Raw genomic sequence first — 25,594 nt, 5'->3', positions numbered from 1 at the left:
ACAGCTCAGTCAGAAAAGGCAAACCTTCAAGTGCTCAAGTTAATCACATTTCAAATCAAACAGTCTACATGGAGTGGTGAAAGTTTCAGAAACTAAGCTGCATACTTCAAAATGTTGGCTATATATAGTACTTGGACTGATAATACTGTATTTAAACTTGTAAAGATGACAAACGCTGTATAAGATGCAGATTTCCTTTATTTTCTCTGGTATTTACGGAGATGGTAAAGAATAAGTAAAAATAATCACATTGTCATTGTTTTTCATTCTGGATAAAAAAAATCTCCTCCAGTATTTAGACAATGAACACTTTGTCACACATGTTTAAAACCAACCAACCAACCAACCGTATACTGTATAAAATAGCAGAAACAAATCAGTGAGCCACTGATGCATCAGATCTCAATAATAATGTATCGCCGATAGCTGCTGAAGATTAGAAAACACTGAAAAATCACCCCAAACACATTCAAAATGTATTTTCCAAATAGTTCTGAGCTGCACAAACTGATCTGCTTCTTTGAGGCTTTGCTCCATGGAATGAACTCAACAATCCACTTATAGGCACATCTGTGAATTATGAAACGATCCGTAACATAAAGAGTTTGCTGATTTGAGTTGATGTTTCCTTTTAAGTAGAAGTACAGTGGAGCGGCATGTTATGTAATGAGATTAATGGAAAGCCACAATATGGCCTGCTTCTGTATGTTACACCACCATTTTAAAATGTGATTTTTATGCGTGCTGAGGCTTATATTTATTATTATCTCTTTCTATTGCTGATTTAGGACAAATTATTTCTTATAGCCATAAACTGCGCGTGTTAGTGTATGAAAAAAATACATTTCAAACATTAAACAACCCCATGCTGCATCTGAATTGGAGATGTAGGGTCCACTGCTTCGTTTTTTATTTGTTGTTGTTGTTTTTTTACATATGCACTCTTAAGCTGATTTGGTGTCCTGTTGTGCTGCATCAGATAACATTACATTAAGGTCAGGGTATGTAATTAATGTAAGAAGCATTTTTTTGGTTATATTTGTTGAAATTTTCAAAATAGCCCTACAGCAGTCATTAAATAAAATGGTTTGACAACAAGGAGAAAAAAATCAGGTGTTTGTAGTTGCTGCCAGCTCGTATTAAGCCTGTCTAATCATTCCATTTGGCCTGAATGAAATGATTGGCCAACCTGCCTGTCTTCCAATGTACCTGCATGCACTTTGCTCGTGCTCTCATCAAGCATGACCGGAGTCTTCCACAAGGCTAGGTAGACATGTTACTGAAGCTAGGGAGCTAGTCGCACAAGAATGGCAGAAAAAGTGCAGCCAAAATTTGAGCTGCTGCTCAGCGACAGACTGTCGTGAGTTACCCAGCACGGCCCGAGAAGAAGGGGTGGGATTCTTTTGGTTGGACACTTTCAAAATCTATCTTACACTTGCGAGTTTCGCCAATGTTATGCACCCTGCCTTTAACATACCATTTTCACCAAATGTGTGGAGCCTCAGGGGTTTAAAATGTGTAAGATGCATTTTCAAATACTCTTGAAACCTACAGAGGAACAATATTTGGAAAAACACTGCCCTCGAGTAAGTTAGTAACCTCAACCTACATTAAAAGTGCAGGTATGTCCCTTTAAAATCTCCGTCTTCTTCATCCTCCTCTGCTTTAGTTTGACCAAGTGCCAAGTTCCCTCTTAATGCTTTAACTCTCTTTAAGCTGATGGTACTCTTGAACTGTCTGTTGGTGTAGACTTGTGTTGTTTATCTGTTTTAGTCTTTGAGCAGTCCAAGCTTTCTGAGTGCTTCTTTTCGATCAGCTCCCATCCCGGGCACCATCATCACAGTGTAACCCACTGAGTTTGAGGGTTTGTTGGGTGCTGGCTGAGCTGCAGTGGTGGTTTTCATTGGCTTGGCTGAGGCGATGTGTCGCGGTTCAAGATGTTGTCCACAGTTCCTGTGGTTACTCAGGGTGGCAGAGTGCTCCTGACCGACCGTCTTAAACTCACTGAATTGAGCTGGATGTGATGCAGACACAGGCTGCTGGTCATGTCTGGAGTAGTGATGGAAACTGGCACTGCTCTGCAGTGGCCTGTTCTTGGGCTCTGTGGGTACTTGAGAATAACAAAACGATGGGCTTCTTGATGTATTAACATTTGCTGGGCCTCTTGTAAATCTGTTTGGAGTCGGGTCCAAAGAGGAGTGGGATTTGGGGGCAGACTGTGGAGCTACTGTCTCGTTTTCTGCCTGCTGGTCTTTCAGGAGGCCCAGCTTCTGCAAAGCTTCTAGTCTAACGACCTGCGGATCTGTTGAATGCTTTACACTATATGAAGAGTCTGAGATTACGGATGCTTCATTTTGTGTTTTCACAGGTATGTTTGCAGGAATCTTTTTGGGTTTGGGCAGCACAGCTGGAGGACCTGGCCTAGACAAAGAAGCCTCTGAGTTGGATCTGTCCACTTTGACAGGAGGGTGCTTGTCCAAGTCTATAGTATGGTCGACTGTGGGACATAAAGGCGTCTTCTTTGTGGAGGCACTCCTCCGCAGGTGAACAAGTGCCTCATAGGACAGAGGACCTCTCGGTAAAGGAGCTTCGGCTGTCCTACCTGAACTGTCCCTGGGTTTGGTGGGAGGAGGGATCACATCATTAACCTCCACAGGTTTCTTGTTGTGACCAGGTTCTTTGCTTGAAGGTGTGAAGTGAGGCCGAGACCTGAGGTTTTTGTCTGGAGGGACACTCGGCTTAACACTGGGTACGGAACATAGAGAGCTGCTTGCCATGACAAAAGGTGTAGGAACCAGGTAGCTCTGCAGGGGTTTGGTGTCAACACTTTTCTTCGTGGGTTCCTTTGAGGCATGTTTCTGTGAACCTGAAAGACGAACAAGCACGTGCTCATCACTAGAAAGTAGCGCGTCTCTTTTTAAAGGATTCAGTTGAATGCTCTTTCACTAACTCTGCATCTGTGCTTAGAGATTAACTCACCGTCGAGCTTGCTTTTGCTCATGGAGGCTGACAGGACAGCCAGTTTGGTAGCCAGGTTGCCAGGGCTGGGCAGTTGGTCAGGTTCGTCATTGGACAGTCCGCTATCCTCCTCAGTATCCAAAGACTCAATAGTCTCCTCCAAAAACATGAGACAGGCCTTCTCTTCAGCAGACAGGTGCTCCAGACTATCATCACTCTGTCATACAAAAAAAGTAGTTATTTTTCTAGCTATCTATTCTTTTTAATCCTGAACCGGCAATGAAGGGCAAAGCAAGAATTTCACTATGTACATGTGACAATAAAACGATTGAATTCAACTGAATTGAATAGGGAAGTAGAGAAGTAGATTTAACAAAGAGTCATGAACTCATCATTTAAAAAAAACCTTCACTTCTGAATAGACACAAAATTACAAAACCAGATGCATTCCATAGCTTTTATGTTTCATCTCTGTTACCTACGCGGTTTTGTCCTGATACTTCATGTTGCTTTGTACAATGAGTAAATAATATGACCCTCAGATTCAACAGGGTAAGTTCAGGAAACTTACAAAGCCAGAATTGGCGCTGACAACACTGTCACAGCTGCCAGCGCTGTCCATGCCAGTCATCGTCTCCAATCCAATGCCACCTGGCCAGGTATCGCTTTTGGGCATCTTAGTGCCCTACTTATCCAAGGTCAGTGGCACAGATTGTTGTGTGTTCACTCTGTGAAAAGACAACACATGGTGAGTTAAAACTACAATTTAAAGTGTTCGTCTACAAGCTTGGCAGCGTGACGCCATCTATATCGGACGTCATCAGAAGAAGTGTGTAGTGTAGCATTGTTTTCCATATTCTAACTATTTTTGCTCTAACTTCTGTGTTACCTAGTGCTAACCTCATACAGTAATTCCTAATTGGCATTAAAGGGTATCCAGTTTACATGTAACTGAGGGTGTGTGCGCAACTTGTAGGCAGAAAACACACTGGTGTGACGTTATGATGGCTTTCTGATCATCTAGAAACAGCCCAGCTGGCTGGAATAAACACAAAAATGAAGTTTTTAGAGTCAAGTTCAATGTACAATGTCTAGAGTCCTAATGAGCAGTACGGACAAGAACCACAGAGGCTCACTTGTCTATGCTAGATACTCATCACGTCAGACGTCTGGTGCAAAAACTCTACCGGGCTCGGCATGCACTTATTGACCAACAAAAAGTGTGACACATTTCTGCATTAAAGCAGACCACGCCGTTCAGTGACATTCAGTGTTTTCTTTGTAAAGTCATTAAACCATATTCATAAATAGCTTTGAGCTTTGGCCACATCTGATTTTATTGCCATAGGACATTTTGTTTTTAACTGTAAAGGAATGCAGACCTTGGCTCCCTCTGTTATTAGTAGATAAATATCAGTACAATGTCCACAGACGCTGATGAACAATATATGTCTCGACATGCAGACATTTGTTATCTGCATGCGTTTAGATTCACCTGCAGAACTATCATCTCACCGACACGTCCCATCCTATGTGACCCTGAGCTACATGCACAGCAGCTTTCTGATGACTAGACAGCCTGACTGGTAGGCAGTGACAGGGTATCATAGCTTAGTGCGTTTCTGACAGATATCTAACTAGTCCTCTTACTGCATGTGACTCAGATTACAGCACACATGCCACTCCTAATCTTCCTCAACCGGATCAGTTTCAGAGGGAGTGGAGGGCAGCAGCAATGATCTCCTGAGAGCTATATGATATCCAGTTTGACCGTGTTGTAACTGTAACAGTCTAGTGGTGGGACATTATTAATACAGATGTATCAGTTTGAGGTGGTGAAATATAGCAAGAATGGTAATATGATGATCAGGGATGGTAGTCTGACCGTGGCGAGGCACTTTGGATAGATGCTTCTTGGCTTTTATAAATTGAAGGAACAATTTTAACTACTTGAGTATAAGATTTCTACCAGAACGAGCACATTTTGGAGAATAAATACATTTGGCTTTTCCGATGGAATATGCAGAAATAAAGCTGGAGCTTCAGTATAAAGGAACCTCTGTGTGATCCTGGTGAAAAGAAATCCACTTTTGGATAAGTTTCAGCACCTGAGAGGGAAGGGCTGCACAAAAGCACTCCTGTTCACTGGTCATGCTTTGCCAAGTCATCTCTGTAACATTTTAAAGCCCCTATCACCAGGCCAATATGGAAATGCCCCCATCTGTCCTGCAGGTCAGGATATGAATCGGAAGAGTGGAAACACTGAGATAACATTTGTGTTTTAACCCGACACAATCTGGGTTGATCAAATAATGCAAATAACTAGAGCAGCTGCTGTGGCCTCCGGGCAAACGAAAAAGCACCTTGGACAATATCAGTAGAGTATTTAACACTTAAAAGCTACTGACTTCTGGTAATTAAGTTTTCCTTTCTTAAATAATAAGCATTTCATAGCTCCTGTGTTGTTGCGCGTCTATTGTGGCTCAGGGTCATAACAAAGACTGCAGTTAGTCATTAACCCCTGTGGGCCACTTCCTTCCAGTGAAAGGACATCTTTCATCAGCACAGATGAAAATAAACTCATAACGTTATCTCTCTGTAGATACACCTATCGACACAGGTGCAGGATGGGCTCACCGAACGGTGGAGGCAATAAAAGCGAAGTGCCGTGTCCGACTCCTTGGAACATTCATCTCTGCTCTACAGTTAACAGTTGTGTTTTGATTGTGGCTATAAAAGAGCTACCGGCTGAAGTGACTCACAGCCTGACCCTCATCCCTCTGCCCTCAGATACCTCAGGGTTCAACTCTGTGTCCTTTGTAATAAAGATTATATTATACACAGTACACTAAACAGGCAGATCTGCTCTGTGTCCATTAGAAAGTTACCTCACTCCCAAAAAGACAACAAAAACCAGTCAGCAAATAACACAAAGGCGGACATAACAATGTAATGATGACAGTTATGAACTTGAACTACACACACACACACACGTATGACATCATGTGGCGACAATCAATCGATTTAAACCAAACCAAAACCAAACCATCTAATATAAAGGGCGATTACATGGATTTTGAAGGACTTTAACAGACCACAAAGTTCATGTTTTGCATCAGCCGACCACTCACCCGTGTGAGGCTCCGTGCTCCGGTCACTTATCCATCTTCTGCTTCGTGTGCAAGTGAGGACGCGGTGAGCGCGCGGCTCCGTGACACCTGCCCGAGGGACAGTGCGCCCTGAGCTTTCAGCCAATCAGAGAGCAGCTCTCTCCCTAAGCCGCCATGGCACCTATAACTGCAGTAATCTGCTAATCAGCGTCAGACTCTGTCCAATGGACGCAGTGATCGGTTATTTAACGGGAAAGGAGCTGTTAAGTAACCACGGAGGAGTTTGGTGATGACTCTTTAAGGGTGCTCCCACACCGACTCCGGACCCAGGGGTGTCTGCTGACTCAATCTGACCCGGTGGGGGCATCAGGATGGCGGGCAGCTCTCCTCCCAGACCCCGGAGGATTCATTTAGGGATCATCAATAAATGACTGATTACATGAGACGGAGCAGCATTATTTCAGTGTCCAGTTCTAACTAACTTTACATATTATATAAATATTTTAATTAAAAATAATGGCTTTTTTTTTTATTATTATCAATGACTTTCATGTAATAGGACACAGGGACAGCAAATCAGTACCAAAAATTCCAGAAAATTCCAGATTTTTTTTTCTTTTAAATAGCTTTAAATAACATGAGGCAGTGACTCCAAATCAATACCAATCAATTAATCGACTAATCCTCGCAGTTGTGATGGCATGTACTGTTCGGTAGTTTAATTTATGACAAAGCATCATATTATATCAGCTCTTAATATGTTCTGTGTGTAAGTATTTCAATTAGTGATTTAAATGAAGTAACTGGTAACTAAAGCTGTCAGATAAATGCAGTGAAGTAAAAGAGCACATTTTCCTCTGAACTGTAGAAGAGTAGAAGTGCCTCAAATTTGTACTTATGCATCACTAATATTGTAGCTATACTTTATATACTGCTGGGTAACTTAATTCATAATAATACATCATCACTCATGAGTTGAATATATTTCATATTGATTATCTGATCTGCAATGTAACTAGTATACCTAATTAGTACTGTCAAATAAATGTAGTGTAATGTAGAATATTTGTATTACTAGTATTTATTTAAAGTAGTGGAGTGGAAGTAGACAGTAGCATCGAAGTACAAGCACTGTGAATTTGTACTCAAGCGCAGTACTTGAGTAAATGCACTTATTCACATTCTACCACTGTATGTGGTTTTGTTCAATTAGTTCAATTAGTTAAATACACTTAAAAAAAAAAGACACATAGGATTTTTGAGTGGGCCGGTCCGTACTGTTGTCCCACTATGTAATGCTCAAAGGGAGTTGCTCACAGCTGCAAAATATTTAAATATATTATACAATATAAAAAAGCAAAGTAAAAGTAAATCCTTAGAAATGGTTCTTTTGTATTTCAATGCTAGAATTAATGATTATTATTAATGATAAGATAACATTTATTGATCCCTCAGTGGGGAAAGTTTGCTGTTACTGCAGCTCAAGGGGACAGAAATAGTTAAAGAAATAGAAAATTAAATAAACAAAATACATATACAGAAGAATTTTGTAGATTTATTGCACAGTTGCCCAAGATTGGGTAGTAATAATACAGTGCACAAGGTAGTGGTTGTGCTATAAGCAGGCTATAATGCAGCATTATACAGTCTGACTGCAGGACCTGCGAAAGCGCTCCTTCTTACACTCAGGGTGGATCAGGAGCTGCTTAAGGTCCCCACAGTCTGATGCAGAGGGTGTGAGGTGTTGTCCTTGATGGAGGACAGTTTGACCAAGATCCTCCTCTCTCCCACCACCTCTATGGAGTCCAGGGGGCGGCCACAGACTGAGCTGGCTCTTTTTATCAGTCTGTTGAGCCCGTTCTTGTCCCGCTCAGAACACCCCCCCCTCCCCAACACACCACTGCATAAAGGACCACAGATGCCACCAGTCTCATAGAAAGTCCTCAGCAGTGGTCTGATCCTAGCCTCCTCATGATAAACCCGTTACTTTACCAATTAATGGTTTGGTGCATGAAATGTCTACAGCTTTCTAGTTTTGATATTTCCAACCCAAATATCCAATTTTCCATCACACAAGATAAAACAACTTCTCTGAATTGAGACACTGAAAGTGCATGTTTTACCTTAACGATTCATTATCATAACTGTTACTTATCGATTTTCTGTGATCAGCTTAACAATGAACTGACCAACAATTGTTCAACCAAGAGTTTGTGAAGTGGCACAGGTGTAATTGATCACAATGAGGACTCCATCCCACGGGGCCCGTATGTACACAAGGGCCCTGAACCTGGCACACCCTGATGGACTGCAGCTGTCAAGAGAAGTTATTAATCACACTCTTATCTGTGACATAGCGTCTCTGCAGCTGCAGTGGAAGCTGCTACAGTTGGCAAATAAATCTTAGATCCTATTAAGAAAGGCTAGATGTGCCTTAAAATAACACGTAGGCAGTGTAATCCAACTACGATGGCACAGGATCAGCATTGTTTAGCCAACTTGGGTTTATTTCCAGTGGCTGCAGATTGTCAATAGGAGTTATAAACAGATGGGTGCAATAGTAGGAACGATCAGGCACGCAATATTAAAAAAAGAGTGAAGTGAAAAAAGAAGAAAAACGGCAGAAACAAAATGACTCACAGGCAACACTGTCAGCTATAACTTTTAATTGTGACACAACACTGAAAAAAATCAAGTAAATCCAGTTATTCTGTAGTGCTTTGTGTGCAACATTCATTGTTATTGTCCTTGATGAGTCATGAGAACTTGGTAGATACAAAATACAACGAAGCCATTTCATAGTTTCACTTTTATGCAAGCTGATTAAACCCATAATCACTGTTAAAAATAACCTACCTACAGGTAACAGATCAAGAAAATCAGAGTAATTCACATTCAAAATAAGAAATAATTTGACATGTTTGCTTCACCTTTAGCTTATTCCCTACACCATCTGAGTCTGAATCAAGAAAACAAATCTGAAAGAAAGCCCCAATGAAGTCCCTCGCTTTTTTTTGGCAACGACCCAGTACCAATATTGCCATCACAGATATGTGAAGAAGAAATACTGGTTCTGCACAGCACGAGGCCACAATGAAATGAGCTTCAAGGAAAAAAACTAATCCCACCACAAACATCTTCATGGCCTCCTCCAATGTGACATTTTTGAGCTGTGGTTTCACATTAGTGCATGCTTCATCTTCTGAGGCAGTGAGAATCAAAAGAATTAGCAAAGACACGGTGGCCGACTTTAGCTTAAAATGTGAGACATGCTCCAACTGTGCGAAACATACAGAGGAACTGTGGTGTCTTTTAGACAACATGCACTAAATACTGAACCAAAATGGACCTTTATTCATAGCTTACACAACCGGCTGACAAAATTCAATTGCAAAAGGTAAAAGGTTAACACTGATTAGCAAAGCACACGGTGCATGGACCATACCTGAACAGTAAATGCATTAAGTGAGCAGGATTTATGTCATACAGCATGTTTCAGCACTCTTTGCAGACTTGTAGTCACTTCACCAGCTTCTCACCATGATTTTTGCTCTGAACTACGATGCTCACACTCCTCTCACCACGCTTTAAGTGTTTTTCCCAAATATTCAGCAATATAAAAACAAAAGAAAACCTGTATTCTTAAAAAGAGTAGTTCTTACAGCATGATGACATTTGAAAATTACTCACTAGAATTAAAAATTACACTCGTGAAAAACTGTCGTAGCCATGAAGGAAAACAAAGAGCTACACATTTTGCAAAATGTTTTTTTTCCCAGCACCATTGTAGTCGTTTTTTTGTGTTTACTTTAAAATAAGCTCACTAATAAACCATGTCGCGACATCCAAAAATGGGCATAAAGAAGAGAAGAAAAAAAAGTCCCACATAGAATAATGAGGCTAATTTTGGATCACAATTTGTAACATGATATTGTATTTCAAAAAAGCATTACTTCAATCTCGATGGCCACTGCTCAGTAAATTCAAAGAGATGCCACAAATAGCGTGTTTGTAGAAAGACGAATCCAGTTTAGCATTAACAATTCTGACATCTAAAGTTAACTCAATTTTCAGTTTTTAGTATTGGAAGAGTTTCTGACCTACATACACGAAGTAAAAACAAAAAAACATGCTACATAACCAACATGATGAATAACAGTCAAACTTTGTGTGCTGCGTTTAAGACAACAGTGAATAGGATCACATCAAAGTGCAAATAATTCTTGGTAGTTGTTTTAAACTCTTTCTAGTGCCAGACAGCAGGATTTTCATCACACTTAAGTTCAGTCAGTCAGTCAGTCACAGATGACTATAGGCAGTTTGGTACATTTTCTAACTGATGCCGCTATTAGGTGTGTTATCAATACATCCCAGCCATCGAGTAATCTAAACAGATTAAAACAAATCCTAAGAACTGTTTGCGTATTTTACTTGACCCTTTTTAACAGATTTGAAACCATCCTTAACAGACTAAAATGATGGTTGAATGACACCGGAGCACTGCAGTAGTGTTTCTGACTTTGAGAACTGACAGCCGTTAATACGAAGGCTAACACTGAACTGGTTGTAGGCTGAACACAGTGTCTGCAGATTCTCCAAAGATGTCGCTGGACAATGTGAGGTAGAGGATCACACAAGCAGATTGACAGATAGACCGACAGAGTCGCCAGACGTGGGGCACGGGGTTCGTGGTGGCATTTGTGAGAGGGAGAGGAGACGAAACAACATTCACACTTCACCAAAATTGGTGTGGCCCGTCTCCTTGGCATGCTCGCGGGCTTCCTTTTGTCCCACCAGGCCCGTCTGGCACACCATGCAGCGCAATGCAAAGCGGTTAACGTCCGTGAACTGCCGCTTGCGGCGAGCCTCGTCTGCCAGCTCGAGGGCCTGGGCCAGGATTACGTCATCTGTGGTGGAGAAGATAGTCTGGGGCGGGGCGTCAGAGCCGGGCGTTTCCTTCTGCAGCGGGTCGTAGTGGATGCCGTCGTAGATGAGCAGTACGCGTTTGTGGTAGCCAGCATCCTCTCCAAACCGATCCACTCGGACTGTCTGAGTGTCCACCACGCAGATCTCACACTGGTAAAACTTGGAGAGGATGGACACCTCGATGGCTCCTCCCCAGGTGTCGTCGCGCCTTATCCAAGAGCAGTACTCCTCGTTGGTCTTTCCCAGCACCGCTTCCGAGTAAGCCGCGGGGTCGCTTGACACAATCTGGGCGATGAGGCCTCTCATCTCAGGGGCACAAGAAAGGTCATATACGCCACCCTCCACTACATAATACACACTGGTGAAGAGGCAGGAGTTGTCCGCTGGGACCACTCGACGTGCCAGCATGGGCGAGGCTTCCAGGCGGGGTGCTTTAGTCACAGTGGGATGATCCTGAGGCTTTGGCTTGTTCTTCTCCTCCTCGACAATGAGCGTGTCTCCTGGAGGGGACGACACAACACAGTTCAGCCCGGTCAGATGTGGGTGAAAAGAGACTCAGTGGGAAAAAAACAAACTCTTATTTATAGCTATCTAGTTGCATACAACTGAAATGTCTCAAAAAATATGCACATTGGGTATATTAATGTGAGTTGAGCCATTTCATCTAAAATGACCAAAAAAATCTGATTTAGGAAGCAAATTCTATCTGAGTTATTCACAGCACGAAAGAAATAAGGTTAAAAAAAAAAGCTTTTCATTACGGAAACTGCTTCACAGTTTCTCTGGGTAGTCCACAGACGAGTCCATAGTTTTCCTCATGATGATTTCTTCCAAAACTTGCTTAAATGTTAACCCAGTCATTATATTTACGTCTAATATAACTAATAGTTAAGTTATAGTCATTTCTTTTTTTAACGCTATGCAACCTAACGAACTAGAGGGTTGGTTGAGCTCCACATGGTGCGAGTAGTTGCAGATGAAGAAAACTTCAGAAAAATGCCCCGTGCATGCTTTGACGCTGGCTGTGTGAAAAACCGCCTCGGCGTCAAAAAGCAAAGTACATCAGTTGTCTGGACCAGAGTTGGGTTTAAGAAGATACATGACAGAGCCAGGCGTTGTGTCATACTACTGTAGCTGCAACACGAGGCAATGCTTCAAACCAGCATTTCAAAGAAGCAGCATGAGGCCGTGTGTGACTATTACCTGGCTTAAAAACACGACCACCGGTGTGTCAAGTGGGCCGGCTACCATCCACCAGGGATCACTGACCGGCATGAATGAGATTCAAAATGGCCGAGACATTCTCCTTGTGCACTGTATAATCTGTGTGGTTTCTTTTTCAGATAACAATGTTCACACCAGGACTGTTGGTCTTTATTCAGAGTGAGTCAAGTTAAGTCATGATGATAAAGTTACAAGGCTTCATGTTAACAATATTCTACTGCGATTTAAGGTTTTTACAATTTAACAGTGATTAATACAAAACATAGGCAACTTTAAAAAAAAAAAAAAAGGAACAATACGAAAAACAAACAAACACCACACTGAATCATAATTACAACATTGGTCTAAAAAAAACCTGCTGTCTGCTTATTTCGGGTGTCTGACAACATACCTGATTTGATGGGGTAGTCCTTGAGGTGAGCGTCTCCATTTCGAAGATCAAGGCTGGAAGGTGGATAACCGACCATAATTTTCTGCACATCACAGGGGATACCCGTCAGCTCCTCCACCTTGCGCTTCAGCTCTTGCACACAGGACTGATGAGTCAAGCCCTGCATTATGTGGCTCCCATTTTTGGTCTTACAGCGAAGCCGCAACATCCTACCTGCAAAAACAGTATTTGGTAGGAAGTTTGCTCGTCCACCCAGTCATTCGTTGTCAAGTACTTAAAATAACTACCAAGAGGACACTTTCTATAAAATCAACTTTTACTTCTTTTTGTTAATGGCTATTTAGCCAAACTAGAATGTATTGAATTGTAATTATATCCAGTCTCATCCTTCTTCCTGCTGCTTTCAGTCTACCAGTCCGTTTCTCATGAAATGGTTTGATGTACATTTGAAGAATGAAATAATCCTCTTCAGTGTGAACCTGCAGCGATTTACTATCTGCTGTTTACTTGTTAACTCTCACAGTCCTGACTGAAGCAAATGAGACTTTTGTTACTCTAATAGTGGAACATTTATTTATTATAGTATATTGGCAAGTAAAACTAACTTTTATCCTGAATTTGAATGAAACCGATTTGTGGCATCGTTTTAAAGTGCATGACAGTGATTCTGCACAAAGTGAGGATGGTCTGTGTGTTGCTGTGAGGGCACCGTTCTCATTTCTGTGGCACAACAGAAAATGTTTTTATGTTTTACAGATTGATAATCCAATGTACTATTTCATTTTATTCAGTCACTGTGAGTCCAAAAGTAAACAAAAGTCAGTGTATCCCCATCATTTAAGATTACTGTGGATTCTCAAATATTCACCTCAACTGAGGAGCAGCTTTTCCTTGAGAAAGACTTGACCCAAAATGAGATGGAATCCAGACAGGAAAGCAGTCTTAGTTTTAGTTGCCATCTTTATGGGGGTCAACAGGAAACACACTTTGTGAAATAGATGAACATTTACCATTTGTTTGTGGTTGTGCCTGTGATGGCAGGACATGCGGCAATGTTATAGAAATGTCTAACGGATTAATGGATGTTTTTGTAAGTGCTCTTCCAACAATCATGGTACCTTAATTCACCAGTGGAAATGTTTAAACTGTGGGAAAAAAAGATTATGTGTGAGGCACAATCTGAGGCTGGAGCAGGGCCAGATCCCATCATCCCTCCAAACATGCCATTAAACTAATTACATAATTACAAACGACCACAGAGAATTGAAAAAGTCACGGAGCCCTAAATCAGTAACGCTGCCTTTCAGAAAACATTCAAGTAGCTCCACTGTGCTGCCTGATGGATCTGGTTATGCCTGATGGATCTGGTTATGCCTGATGGATCTGGTTATGCCAAGCAGTCCATCCACATCATCTTGTTGTGGCTACTTAAGGTTAGCAAAGTTAGCTCGGAGCTTCGCTGCTCCACCATGTAGTGACGAGCTGCATTAGCCTGCACTGGCTAACTGGGTGTCTGACACCCCACACCGCGCTGGCAGTAATGTCATGGCACTGCTTTCTGAATGGACCCGGCACAACAATCAAAGTGCTGATGAGCAGCAGCAGTAGCAGAACAAAACACATGACAGCGACATTGCTTTGTTTAATTGTCTTTGTTAACGTTGACGACTTAACTCCACAGCAACACAAACAGCTAACCGTGTGGACGAGGCTAATAAGTCCCTACTAAACAAGAAAAATGCAGCATTACGTTGAGCCACTTGTCACATAACTTCACAAATTATCAAGGATGTTGATGGGATTCATCCTAAATGTATAAAAGAAACATAACTTGTTGGGACTCACAGATAAACGTTAACGGTCTATCATGTATCATGTGCTAACGTTAGCATGCTAACCTGACCATTAACTTAGCGTTAACTTGACAGTTTTTTTCCCCGAGCGTTTCGCATCCAGTGGCACTTTGGTAAATTCTGTTGCCTGTAAACTGACTTATCTATACACGACAGGGTATGTTGAGCGACGTGGCAAAGAGCAAAGTTATTTAGTCTTCTTACCCGCTGTTGACTGCAGCCCTGCCTCAAACAATAAACATCCAGTGAGAGACGGATGTGTAGAACGTCACCGTACGTCCGTATGACGGCATGACGCTCTCTGCGTGATAAACCAGAGCCTTTACAGCAGAGACCACATGGATAAAACTGCTGCTTGTACCGTAAATTCTATAATAGGAAACATAGTAAAATACAAATAAAAACATAGATCCCAGGAAGACACTTCATTTTTTTCAGAGAGACGATGCTGTCTTTATCATACTTATATCAGATTATCTTATTTATGATATTTTCATTTTCAGTATGGGACTACAAAAGTGGGCTTCCTCTCCAAATGATCAGTTTTCTACCATGTGCAGTCCCAGAGAATGAAATATGATTATGAGGCTACAAGAAATTAGTGTCTAGTTCTATAAAAACAATTAATTGTCATTTTTTCTGCTCACAGTTGAGTGATTGTGACAAGTTGAGTGACAAGGATTAAATGAAGGTCCCACATGATAAAATAGCAGATTTGGATCACTCCATTTTGGAAGGTGCCATGTTCTGCACAGATTAATGTGTCTCCTACATTTCCACAGAAAAACAAAATAATGCCACTTCAAAATTCCCTTTTATTGTCTGCTAAAAAGGCACAAGTAGGCTGCTTTGAGCAGGGCAATAACTTATCAACAGTCAAACATCACATAGTCATAGAATGAAACTCGTACCACTATCTATTATCAAATATAATGAAAGGATTTTGTTTGTGGAAAATGGCCAATGTAAGGAGTAAAGATACATCTGCATGAAACTATTTGGCTAGTATGATAACATGAACACAAATGTAAAAATATCTAACATACCATCATCATCATGTTAGGCTTTTGCTGCACAATATCCTCCCCCGGTACACACAGGCATGAAAAACAAGAGATCAACAGGTGAACATTTGGGATTTAGAGCTCATTATGACAGATAACACCAGATTAATATGTTAGGTATGCAGATGGCAGCTTGTGATGGAAAAGTGTCCTTATCTACTACTGCTATACATTATGGCCAGCAATGTGGTGTATTTTCTAAGAACACATAAAACATACAATACTTCCAAAAAAGAAGAAAGAAACTCGATATTCTAATTTCCTTCAAAACTAAATCACTAACATAAGACATAAGATGCCGGTGCAGTAGATGAGTGGATTTGTATTATAAAAATATTCTTGCAGCATCTACTTTATCATATAATGTTCTATTTGCAATAGTGAAAATCGTTTTTTCATCACAATAATGCATTGCTTATTACATTCAGTGGAATACAGAGGAGCTAATGTAGCTGAAGTATTTACAATGAGACTTAGTTGCCAATTCTGAAACACAGTACACTCTTTTGTTTGGCTGACTGATTTTGGTGCACATGCAGACCTTGCTTATGATACTAATGGTAGGGCTTCCAGTTCAAAGCCTCAGCATGCAGAGTAAAGTTAAACAGAGAAATTGAGACAGAGAGGACCAAAAAAAAATGGCCTCATGTCCATGTGACCTCATTTTTAAAACAAACTGCGCTTAAAAAAAAAAAGACTCAAAAAGCATATCTCTCTGTCTTTTGATTCATGACTGAACCCAGAACTTCGGCCCATTTTGTGCCACGAAGAAAGAGGCTTTCATCTTCACTCAGAAGCGGACACAGCCACTAGTTTCTTCGGGGCTGTCAAAGTCGATTCCTTCGCACAGGGACTCCTTCAAGAAAAAGAAAATGTCACTGACATTCTCAAATTAATGCCAGACAGCAGCAACTCCTATTCGTGGACACTAAAAGCTTCCCAGGTGGCCCGGGAAGGGGTCTTAAGGTGCAATTTGAAAAACTAAGTCATTATGTGAAGTGTGGTGAAACAACCACAGTCGTCTTTAGCACGTTCTCAATGAGTGATTAATTATTAATTACATCCTGACCCTATTTATGATCAGCCCTACATCATAATCCATCACATATCACTTTATGCAATAACAGCAAAAACAATATAACACTCAAATGCCCTCAGATTTCCATACTTTGATACATGTGCAGCACTACAATAGCTACATTGCTATGCATTTTGAAGTATATCTAAGTGTCTAAACATGCTATCATAAAAGAGTTTAGTCGAAGTCTACTCTGTTGTTGCAGCCATTTTTTTAAAACTAACAAAGAAGCAGTGTCAGATAGTGTGTTCTTGATAAGGCCGCTGAGATGAAACAGAGTTGACAGCAAGCTTTCGTTGTAATTTAAAGTGCAAAGGTAATGGAAGGTTAGAGAAACCCAAAGACTGAAAACCATAAAAATACACCACTGTGACAACATATCGACACGGGGTTACAATGACATGACTTGAATTTTATGGGAAAGAAAATGAAGGGCTGAAGAGTCTCCAAAATACTCACAGACAACCGCTTCCTATCCGAGGCTGTAAGACAGATTTGGAGAAAGTGGAGAAAGAGAGAGATAGATAGAAATGTGGAGAAGGGCTGAAGCACTGTACCCACAAGGCAAGGCCAACAAATAGACAAGTACAAGTATGAATATGCATTTTTAAAGTCCTACATCTGATCTAAGTTTGTAAGTTAGTTTGTTCTAAGTGTGTACGTTTTCTCAAATTGCGCTCCAAATTTTAGTTTGAGTTTAAAAGAGTGGAATCATCACTGTAGATTTATGAAGGTTGTGTGTAGCTAACAATGTGTCCATTATCACTTGTAACTAATCGTAGTATAAGATGCCTCTGATATTTGTGTGTCTTTTGATTCTAATTAAGGCTTTTCTTAGCAAAAAAGTAGGCATGCTGTTCTGCATATTCAAGCCGGAGACAGCCCAGTGGTGAAGCAGAGGTCGTGCAAGACAGAACATCTGACTTTGGAAACAGTCACAGACACAACAATAACGGACAAGAGCAACCCGCTCAAGAGCCGAAACATGCCCTGAGAGAGAAAGATAGAGAGATGGATTCCATGTATGCCGTTCTCAACACAGACACTAAACCATCGGTAGGATCCAAAAACTGAGGCGAGGGAATGCCAAACACAGGGTTACAACTTTGGTGGGGGGGTGACTGGGCACAGCTGACGGTGACCGACTTAGAGGGGGAGCCTGTAACTCTGGCACTAACTTGGCTTTGCCGTCCCTCTGGCATCAGAGCGGATGGGGTGGGGGCGAGCGGTAGCCAGGGCTGGTTGCCCGCGCTGTAGAGCCTGGGACGCTTGACCTGGTCGTGACTGGACAAGGGAGTGTAACTATTCCGCCGATGTATGAGAGCAGAGTCCATCGGGATTTTACCCTGGTAGGAGATGAAACACCGCAAGTGTTAAGGAAAAAAAGGTAAGGGAACACACAACACCCAGGGGACACCTGACCGGGCAAACTAGCCTTCCTCTCCGCAGGGATCCACAGAAACAGACGAGTGAGGCCGTTTTCAGTGACACAAACTGTTTAAACCACATCATTCCACCACACAACACTAAATATTAATGAGCGGTAACAGTACGTCCCTGATTGCACAGGACAGAGAGACGATGCTTCAATCAAGATCAAACCTTGTGAAAGGAAAATTATTCTAAAAAAAATGGGACTAACAGCTCAAATACAGCAGTCTTTTAAAGAGCACACGTAATCTTAAGATCAGGATGCAACCAGAGCAATGGGAATGATTAGATCAGCCAAGCAGGGTAGCATGATCAGCCACAGCCTCCCTCAGGGTTAAGTATTACCAAATTAACCACTGACTTAACATTCATTAGCCCACAGCTCAAGCCAGACTGACTGATTAGGGTTAAAGATAAAAGAGACATAACAAATCAGGGATAAAAGGAAGGGAGTCAAGGAAGCAAAGCCTCACACACATGTGGGATGAAATGTGACCGCATCACAGTTGCACTGAACTAGCAGACACAACAAAGGAGACAAAGAGCCTGTTAGACTTTGGATTAGATGTTGAGATTTGCTGATATGTTCAATTATTACCGTGTAAGTAAGCCATAAGCAAGTACTTTGCACGCGTGATCACATTTGAGGCTTTAATGCAACAATGCTGAGCGCACATTTGGGCAACGATGTGATTTTTCAGCTCGATTCAGAGCGACTTACAAGAGGCCGGTCTCGGTGTGTGTTTACTGCCTCCACATTGAGGTAAAACATTTCCACTTTACAACCTAGAGGATAAAAAAAAGAAGATAGAATATGTTTAAATACAAAATGCACATTATGAGGAAATCGGTCTCATGGTGCAACATCGAGAGCCTCGCCCAAGGTAAAGACCTACCATATGCAACAGGGGTCAGCTTGAGCACTGTGTGGAGCGGACATTTCATGTACGGTAGATCTTCTGTGGGATGAAGAACAGAGCATACGACATCTTTTTCTCTGCTGGTGTGATCTAGCACGTGTGTGTACTGGTGTGTGAGCGCCTGCGTTCATCTGACCTGCACTCTTGTCCAGGAAGTAAGCCAGCAGGCAGCGCATCACGGCCTGGTGGCAGATGACCAACACGTTACCCTGTCTCTCCAACTCCATGATGACCGGCTCCAAACGCTGAACAAGGTCTTGGTAGGACTGGAGAAAGAGTAGAGTAGGGACTGATTTCACCTCACTGCAGAAAGCCATATTCAACTGATAACTAACTAATTACTAATTACTACTAGAACTATGAATTAAAGCGGAGAAGATTGCTGTTGGTGATCTGACGGAGCGAAACAGATCCACTGTTTTAGCCCAGTAAGCTGTGACAGTGAGGCAGCGTGCACAATACCAGGACACTGAAACCACCACAGCTAAATGGTACGCAGCCATCATTAATTTGATTATTTACACCCGTGCTTTTCCTTCTCTAACTGTCTTCTGCAAAAAAAAAAAAAAGGTCTTTTAAGATAAATTCAGTTTATTGAAACCCAAGTAACTGAGCAAAAGTGTGGGATGGGAGAAGTGTGTCAGGTCACCTCTCCTCCTGGATAGCGGTAGTGGTACTTGTCCTGGTCCCTCAAAGCAAACTCCTCTGGGAACGTGTTCTGAATCATCTCATAGGTCATTTCCTCACACACTCCCTGGACAGGGACAACAGAGCAGTGGTCTTAATGTCAAAGGCACGTGACTGCAGGAGCTCAACACGGAGAGAAAAACAACAGGAGGAACGCAGTCAGTTTCACATACAATGGAGTCAAAGGTGGCGTAGCGGGCAAGAACATAAGAGCAGAGCAAACAAGACTAATATGAGACGGGTATGCAGGGGAAATAAGGCTGAACAGACTGCAGAATAGCAGGACAGACTGGACACATCCAGTATGTTGTCTATATACTGCAGAGGTGTAATAAACATTTATTAAAAAAATACTTTTCCCTAATGAAGATCCTGCAAGGCTGAAATTGACAGTCAGTGTTGTGACTTATTGACTTGAAGGTTTTTATCACAACTTCTTTATCTTTTCTGTGACAAGTACCTTTTAAAATTGAAGGCCTTTTGTGTTTCCTTCTGATGCTGCTTGAAAAGGAGCTGAATGGTTATAATACTAATAATACTAATACTAGTAACTAGTAACTAGTAAAAAGTAACTAAAGTATATAAACTCCAAAACATATGATATGAACAAGATAAAATAATATAAAAAGTTATAACAGATATCACCAGTTAAGAATAAGCCATAAGATAAAAGTGAGTCTTATAAAGAAATCTAAAAGAAGTTACTGAATTTGCCTGCCTGAGATCTCTGAGCATAGAGTTGAGGGGCCTGAACAACAAAGGCCCGGCCACCTTTAGTGACAAGCAGAGTTTCTGGAACTGTTAGTGGGCCCTGCTGAAGGATCTCAGGAAGCGATCGGGCTCAGCTCACAGATGATCAGGAGCCTGACCGTGCAAGTCATTTTAAACAATCAGTAAACTCTTTCAAATCAATTCTAAAACTCACAGGTAACCAGTGAGGGTTAACAAGGATGGGTGTGATGTGTGTTAAAAGCCTGACAGCTTTGTGTTACTTGCTGTTAGGAAGCCTCCCTCTTTTCCATGAGTGTCTACGAAAAACATCCAAAATACAGTTTCTGTCCATCTAAGTCAGAGCTCCATGAATCTGTAATGATTCTTGGAGTTGTAAAAATGTGGCATGTGAGACGACGGGGCACTGACAGCATCAATCTCGTTGAGGATCTTCCACTGCTCATAGGGAACACTCAGCTCCTCGGCCGTCTGGATGGTTCTTCTCAGTTGGCTCGTCCACACCTTCAAATCCGACAGTTTGTGCTCCTCAATGAAATCTCGCAGGGCATGGGAGAACTGGGGTGAGACAGAACCAGAGAGAGGTTTCCAAGCACCTGTCTGTTCGTCATCTATCCATCATTACTTCCTTTTTCTTTTAAAGGTACTTTTGTTTCATTAGCTTCATGTTCAGTCGATAGAGAAGAAAATGGAGATGATTAAATGTGATAAAGGTCATGATTAAGGACACTTTATCCCACTTAGCTATTTGTCAGAAGACGCTGGATTTGTAGTTCATAAAGTAAGGATTACGAAAGAGAACCTGGCCAATCGCACCTGTTTCCCTCGAGGAGAGAGTTCTGAGTCTCCTCCGATGCGGCCTTCAACGTTGTGGTTGCTCTCTCCGTGCCGACACAGGTAGATGGAGTGAGAGTGCACGTGGATGTTCATGAGGTAGTACACAATCTTACTCTGGATGTAGTCCTGCACCCGATTCACCAGAAAACGCCGGCCCACGTTCATCACCTTGATAAAAGAAAGGTCCCTGTGGGTGCCAGAGAGTCATGTAGGTGAATCAAATAGCTGTTTAGTGCTGCCATCTAGTGTTTTCTTTGCGACCTGCAACCCGATTCCACAAATTATTAAGATACAGACAATTTTACTGCTCATTTAAAAAAACATTCCAAAGTAAGCTTTGAGGGAAAAATCTAAATCTTTTTTTTTTTTTTTTAAGTGAAGGGTATTAAAAAATGTGATCAGTTCTTACTTGTCGTAATCATCAGGATCTAATGGTTGGTAGGTAACCTTGTAGCACTCGATCCGTTTGAGGAAGTCATCCATTACCCTCTCTCTGTGTCTCTCAGGGTAGTCGGGACTGGACACTTTCACTTCCTGTTGCAGGTATTCAGCACATTCAAACAATGTGAGCAAGCACGGCGGTTCTTGCATAATACAAGAGACGGTGTGAATATTAATAGATTACAGGGTTTGACCCCAGACAAGAAGTCACGGTCAGATCATACCAGAATATTAGCAGCAATGACCTCTGGGTCGTCACACACCGACTCCACAAAGAACACCTGTTGGAAAATGGGCAACCCAGAGGGTCAACATATGAAAAAAGCTTTGTGAAACTGAATTAAAGCCATGACTCACTATTGTCCCTCATCAGACATTAAAGGCATCCTTTGGAGTTTTCTTTCCCAAAATGAATTGTATGGAACTCTTGGCACCAGATTATTAGAGATTTTTGAATATTTTGGAACCTGCACTGTCTACATCTATGTTTCCTGGCACTTTGCTACGTTTCTTGGTGCATTACTGGAAAAATCAGTGGAATAGCATGAAACTTGCTGCAGGAATACATATTGTCTTGCACATGCATGTGTGTCCTCAAGCATGAGAAGGAGTTACAATCAAAATGGGCACGACTCCTCAAAACCTGCCGCTACCAGAGGTCAAACCCCCCCACAGGATGCCTTACTTCTAAACTAAGCGATGGATCCTAGTATGATGGCTGACCTTATTGCTACTTGTGCCTCTGCTCCACCACACTCAGGCATGTCAGAGACACCCATGTTGATGCCTTAAAAGCAGCTCTGCTCTACTGACATTAGCATACAGCTTGATGATATCTCTCAACGCTAAATAATCTTGGAAGACGAAGGCCAATTTAAAATGCCATTATCTTTGAGCCACTTGTGGCCACAGTGGCGAAGGTTAGGCAGTCTTGCTTTTAGCCCAGGAAACAGCTCCATGCACTGTTTGCATATTTAATTATCAGGGTCCAATTTCCAAAAGATCCGATAATTGCAAAACAGAAACATATCGTGAACTTAACCAACCTTACCTTGAATGCATTCTCCTTCACAAAGGCTAGAATGAGGTCTCGCCGTTCTCTGGTTGTGTTTGTTGCATCAAACACCTAATAAAAAGAAGGAAAGGATGAAAAATGAAGACAATATTTCTCGTGCTTAGCGTGGGCATTTCATGGTGAATGGACTGTATGACAGTTTAGGATGAAGTTGTGCTCTGGATGTTTTAATTAAAGCATTTGGAAACTAGCCAACACTGAGACACAGGCAGGCAGACAGACAGACGGACAGAACGGCTGAGAGAGGACTCACTGCAATCTGACCTCCCTCCTTCGTCAGGTACGCCTTCACATCGAGCAGAGCTACCAGGGCGCACTGCCTGTGGGAGAGAGAGAGAGAGAGAGAGAGAGAGAGAGAGAGAGAAAACAACCAAACCACCCCCTCTAAGAGCGTCGCCATGATCTGATTCACAGAAATCCTCGTGTACATTGCATGTGTGTGTTGTGCGTGAGAGGGAAATGAGTTGGTCCTCGTGTTATATTCTAAATCAATTGTAAAATGTCAATTATTGCTTTAACCCCACCCAGCTGATACCTCCAATAGCAAAAAAAGTCTCAGTCTGTGTTAGACCGTGGTTGGGTACACACACACAACACCCTGGTGAGCTTATGTCGACTTCAGAGTGACAGCAGCAGCTTGTTTAATATCTAGGTCACAATTCAGCACTGGGATGCTGCCGAGAGCCTGTCACACTGTCTCACACTGTCGCGAAAGTCACGAACCTCAAAAAACCCCGGACAGAGATAGTTATATTCTTTATGATTTAATCGATCAATCAGGCTTTATTTACATAGAGCCTACTATACTAGTGTTATCTCAAGACCCTTTCCATAAAGAGCAGGTCTAGACCAAACAAGAGAGAGACCCAACGCTTCAAGAATTCAAAATTAAGGATTCAAGAATCCCCACATGAGCGAGCATCAGGTATTTAGACTCACGGTTGATCCGAATGCAAACGAATAAACACAAGAATTTGACTAGTGTGTCACTCAGTCATGAGATGTGTCTGTGTGTGTGCACATTAAGTATAGATCAGTGCCAGTTTAAGGTAGTTTGAACACTGCGCTGACCCCAGCTGAGTATCGACTGTTGGCCCAAAAAACAGCTTAGTCACTGATGCAGCAGTGGAGGCTGCAGAATACAAAACAGACCCGTGTTGACTGGGGGAAATGTAACACTCAGACGGCACAGATGCTGCTGCTGCTGCTGCAGCAGCAGCTTCCTTTAATGTTAGATGGATAATGTTAATATCCCACGTAATGGAACTTACTTCCTTATTTTCATGGCCTCCTCGTTGTCGTGGCGGAAGAAATCGTAGGACTTGTACGCTCTGACAGCCTCTCTGCGGTACACGCCTAAGTTAAACACTGCAAAATGAACAAATGACATTAACACTTGGTGTGTTTGCTTCGACTCAGCAGTGAGGTCGTTTTCATAAGCAATAATTACAACTATTAGACCATCACTGGAAAGTATTTGGAAGTCAAAAAACACAGTTTGTAATATCACCTGTAATCAACATCTTAATGACCTGATTTCATAAAACCAGGATGATGAATACAGAACTGCTCTTTGCAAACCACATTATACTGTACTTTGTACTTCTGGGTTGAATACGGCACCCATGTAGCAAAGAAAAGTTGGAGACAAGATGGTGCTATTAATTAGAATCTGAAATATGGGCATATAACTTGAGAGACACTCGGGAGGGAAAACGGGGCTTTGTCACATTTCATGCTCTACCTTTGGTTGGGACTCCGATCCAGTTGAGGTAACGTGTGAGTTTCTTTGACATGTAGGTCTTCCCTCTTGCAGGCAGGCCGATCATCACGATCATTGTGGGAGAATTAGTCATATAGGAAGCCCATGCTACACGGGAGACAGGCGTACATTTGTCAAGCACGTTAATAGAAACTCTACACAGTTGTATGGAAATAAAGTCTGGCCCTCCACTATTAATCATGATAAGAGATGACAAAAAAAATGCTGCATAACAGGCAGAGAATTTGAGAAATTAAGACATTTATATTTATGGATGTGGACTGTGTTGCCATCCTAGCAGGTTTAAGACAAGTAGCCTTGGTCATGTGTGCACTGGACAAAAATAATAGTCTCTTCAGACACAAATATCATCTGAGGACTGGGGTCAAAGACACAATCTCAAGAAATTAGAATAAGAGACGTCCTGGGACAGAAAGGCAATTTTCTTCAGGACAGTGGAAACCACAGAAGGTTTCACACAATCTGTTTCTTTGTTGCCTGCAGAGATTCACTTTTTCATTTGTCTTTTGCAGGTTGGAGCCCAAATGAAGGAGCAGCAGGGCGCCAGAGAGGTGATTTAGAAACGTGTGAATCCAACCTGGAGTGAACAATACTGGATCTTATGTTACAAGTGCACCTGTGGCCTTTAAAAAATCAGGCATGCGGAAGAACTTGCTCGGATCAAACTGTGAGAAACTTGGACTTACAGCATTTCTTCTCCTGCACTCTCACGTCTGTTTTCTTGGCTTCTGCTGAGTTTGCAGAGCCGTTGTCTACTTGAGTGCTTGACATGCTGGGGGTCTTGTTTGAGTCACAATCAGCTCTCTTTCTCAGAACAACATTGTCCAAGCTGGTCTGAAACAGAGGAGTCAGACATTTCATGCATTGCTTTCATTCATCGGAGACAGAAGAGAACCGTGCACACAAAAGGCTGCATTTTCAAAAAATATCTTATGGCTTTGTGTTTCCCAGGTAACACCTAAGGATGCAACCAAGGGGGGCAAAGGATGAGGGGGAAAGGCGCTGCCACATCTCTTAAAGAAAAAAAAAAAAATCCTCTTGGCCAAATGCAGTGTGGTTACAAAGCCGCAGAGGAGCAGCCTGAGCT

The 25,594-nt window shown here is 42.0% G+C and overlaps 3 protein-coding genes across 5 annotated transcripts; all 3 read right to left on the bottom strand.

Annotated features, from left to right (window-relative positions):
- Positions 1 to 1,742: 1,742 nt before the first annotated feature.
- Positions 1,743 to 3,685, bottom strand: LOC139216696 (specifically androgen-regulated gene protein). Its single transcript, XM_070847907.1, has 3 exons — positions 3,530 to 3,685; positions 2,980 to 3,175; positions 1,743 to 2,866 (listed from the first exon to the last, which is right to left on the bottom strand). The coding sequence occupies exons 1-3, from the start codon at positions 3,632 to 3,634 to the stop codon at positions 1,770 to 1,772; spliced, it is 1,398 nt and encodes a 465-aa protein (XP_070704008.1). The 5' UTR covers positions 3,635 to 3,685; the 3' UTR covers positions 1,743 to 1,769.
- A 5,062-nt stretch (positions 3,686 to 8,747) lies between these two features.
- yod1 (YOD1 deubiquitinase) lies at positions 8,748 to 14,744 on the bottom strand. 2 transcript variants are annotated; one of them, XM_070844456.1, is made up of 3 exons: positions 14,667 to 14,744; positions 12,610 to 12,822; positions 8,748 to 11,494 (listed from the first exon to the last, which is right to left on the bottom strand). In XM_070844456.1, the coding sequence occupies exons 2-3, from the start codon at positions 12,815 to 12,817 to the stop codon at positions 10,797 to 10,799; spliced, it is 906 nt and encodes a 301-aa protein (XP_070700557.1). In that variant the 5' UTR covers positions 12,818 to 12,822; positions 14,667 to 14,744; the 3' UTR covers positions 8,748 to 10,796. The 2 variants fall into 2 exon arrangements, with proteins under 2 accessions (XP_070700557.1, XP_070700565.1); XM_070844464.1 differs by having other exon boundaries at positions 12,610 to 12,818; positions 14,667 to 14,689.
- A 1,502-nt stretch (positions 14,745 to 16,246) lies between these two features.
- Positions 16,247 to 24,580, bottom strand: pfkfb2b (6-phosphofructo-2-kinase/fructose-2,6-biphosphatase 2b). 2 transcript variants are annotated; one of them, XM_070839991.1, is made up of 15 exons: positions 24,469 to 24,580; positions 23,996 to 24,092; positions 22,978 to 23,044; positions 22,701 to 22,775; positions 21,874 to 21,930; positions 21,618 to 21,742; positions 21,188 to 21,395; positions 20,783 to 20,929; positions 19,605 to 19,709; positions 19,092 to 19,221; positions 18,932 to 18,994; positions 18,757 to 18,821; positions 17,783 to 17,950; positions 17,064 to 17,086; positions 16,313 to 16,382 (listed from the first exon to the last, which is right to left on the bottom strand). In XM_070839991.1, exons 1-15 carry the CDS (start codon positions 24,578 to 24,580, stop codon positions 16,313 to 16,315), a joined length of 1,512 nt encoding a protein of 503 aa, XP_070696092.1. The 2 variants fall into 2 exon arrangements, with proteins under 2 accessions (XP_070696084.1, XP_070696092.1); XM_070839983.1 differs by lacking the exon at positions 17,064 to 17,086 and having other exon boundaries at positions 16,247 to 16,382.
- Between the last annotated feature and the right edge of the window lie 1,014 nt (positions 24,581 to 25,594).

This window comes from Pempheris klunzingeri, chromosome 2 (genome assembly GCF_042242105.1).
Source record: "Pempheris klunzingeri isolate RE-2024b chromosome 2, fPemKlu1.hap1, whole genome shotgun sequence".
Lineage (NCBI taxonomy): Eukaryota > Metazoa > Chordata > Actinopteri > Acropomatiformes > Pempheridae > Pempheris > Pempheris klunzingeri.
This window is presented reverse-complemented; position numbering and strand designations above follow the sequence as displayed.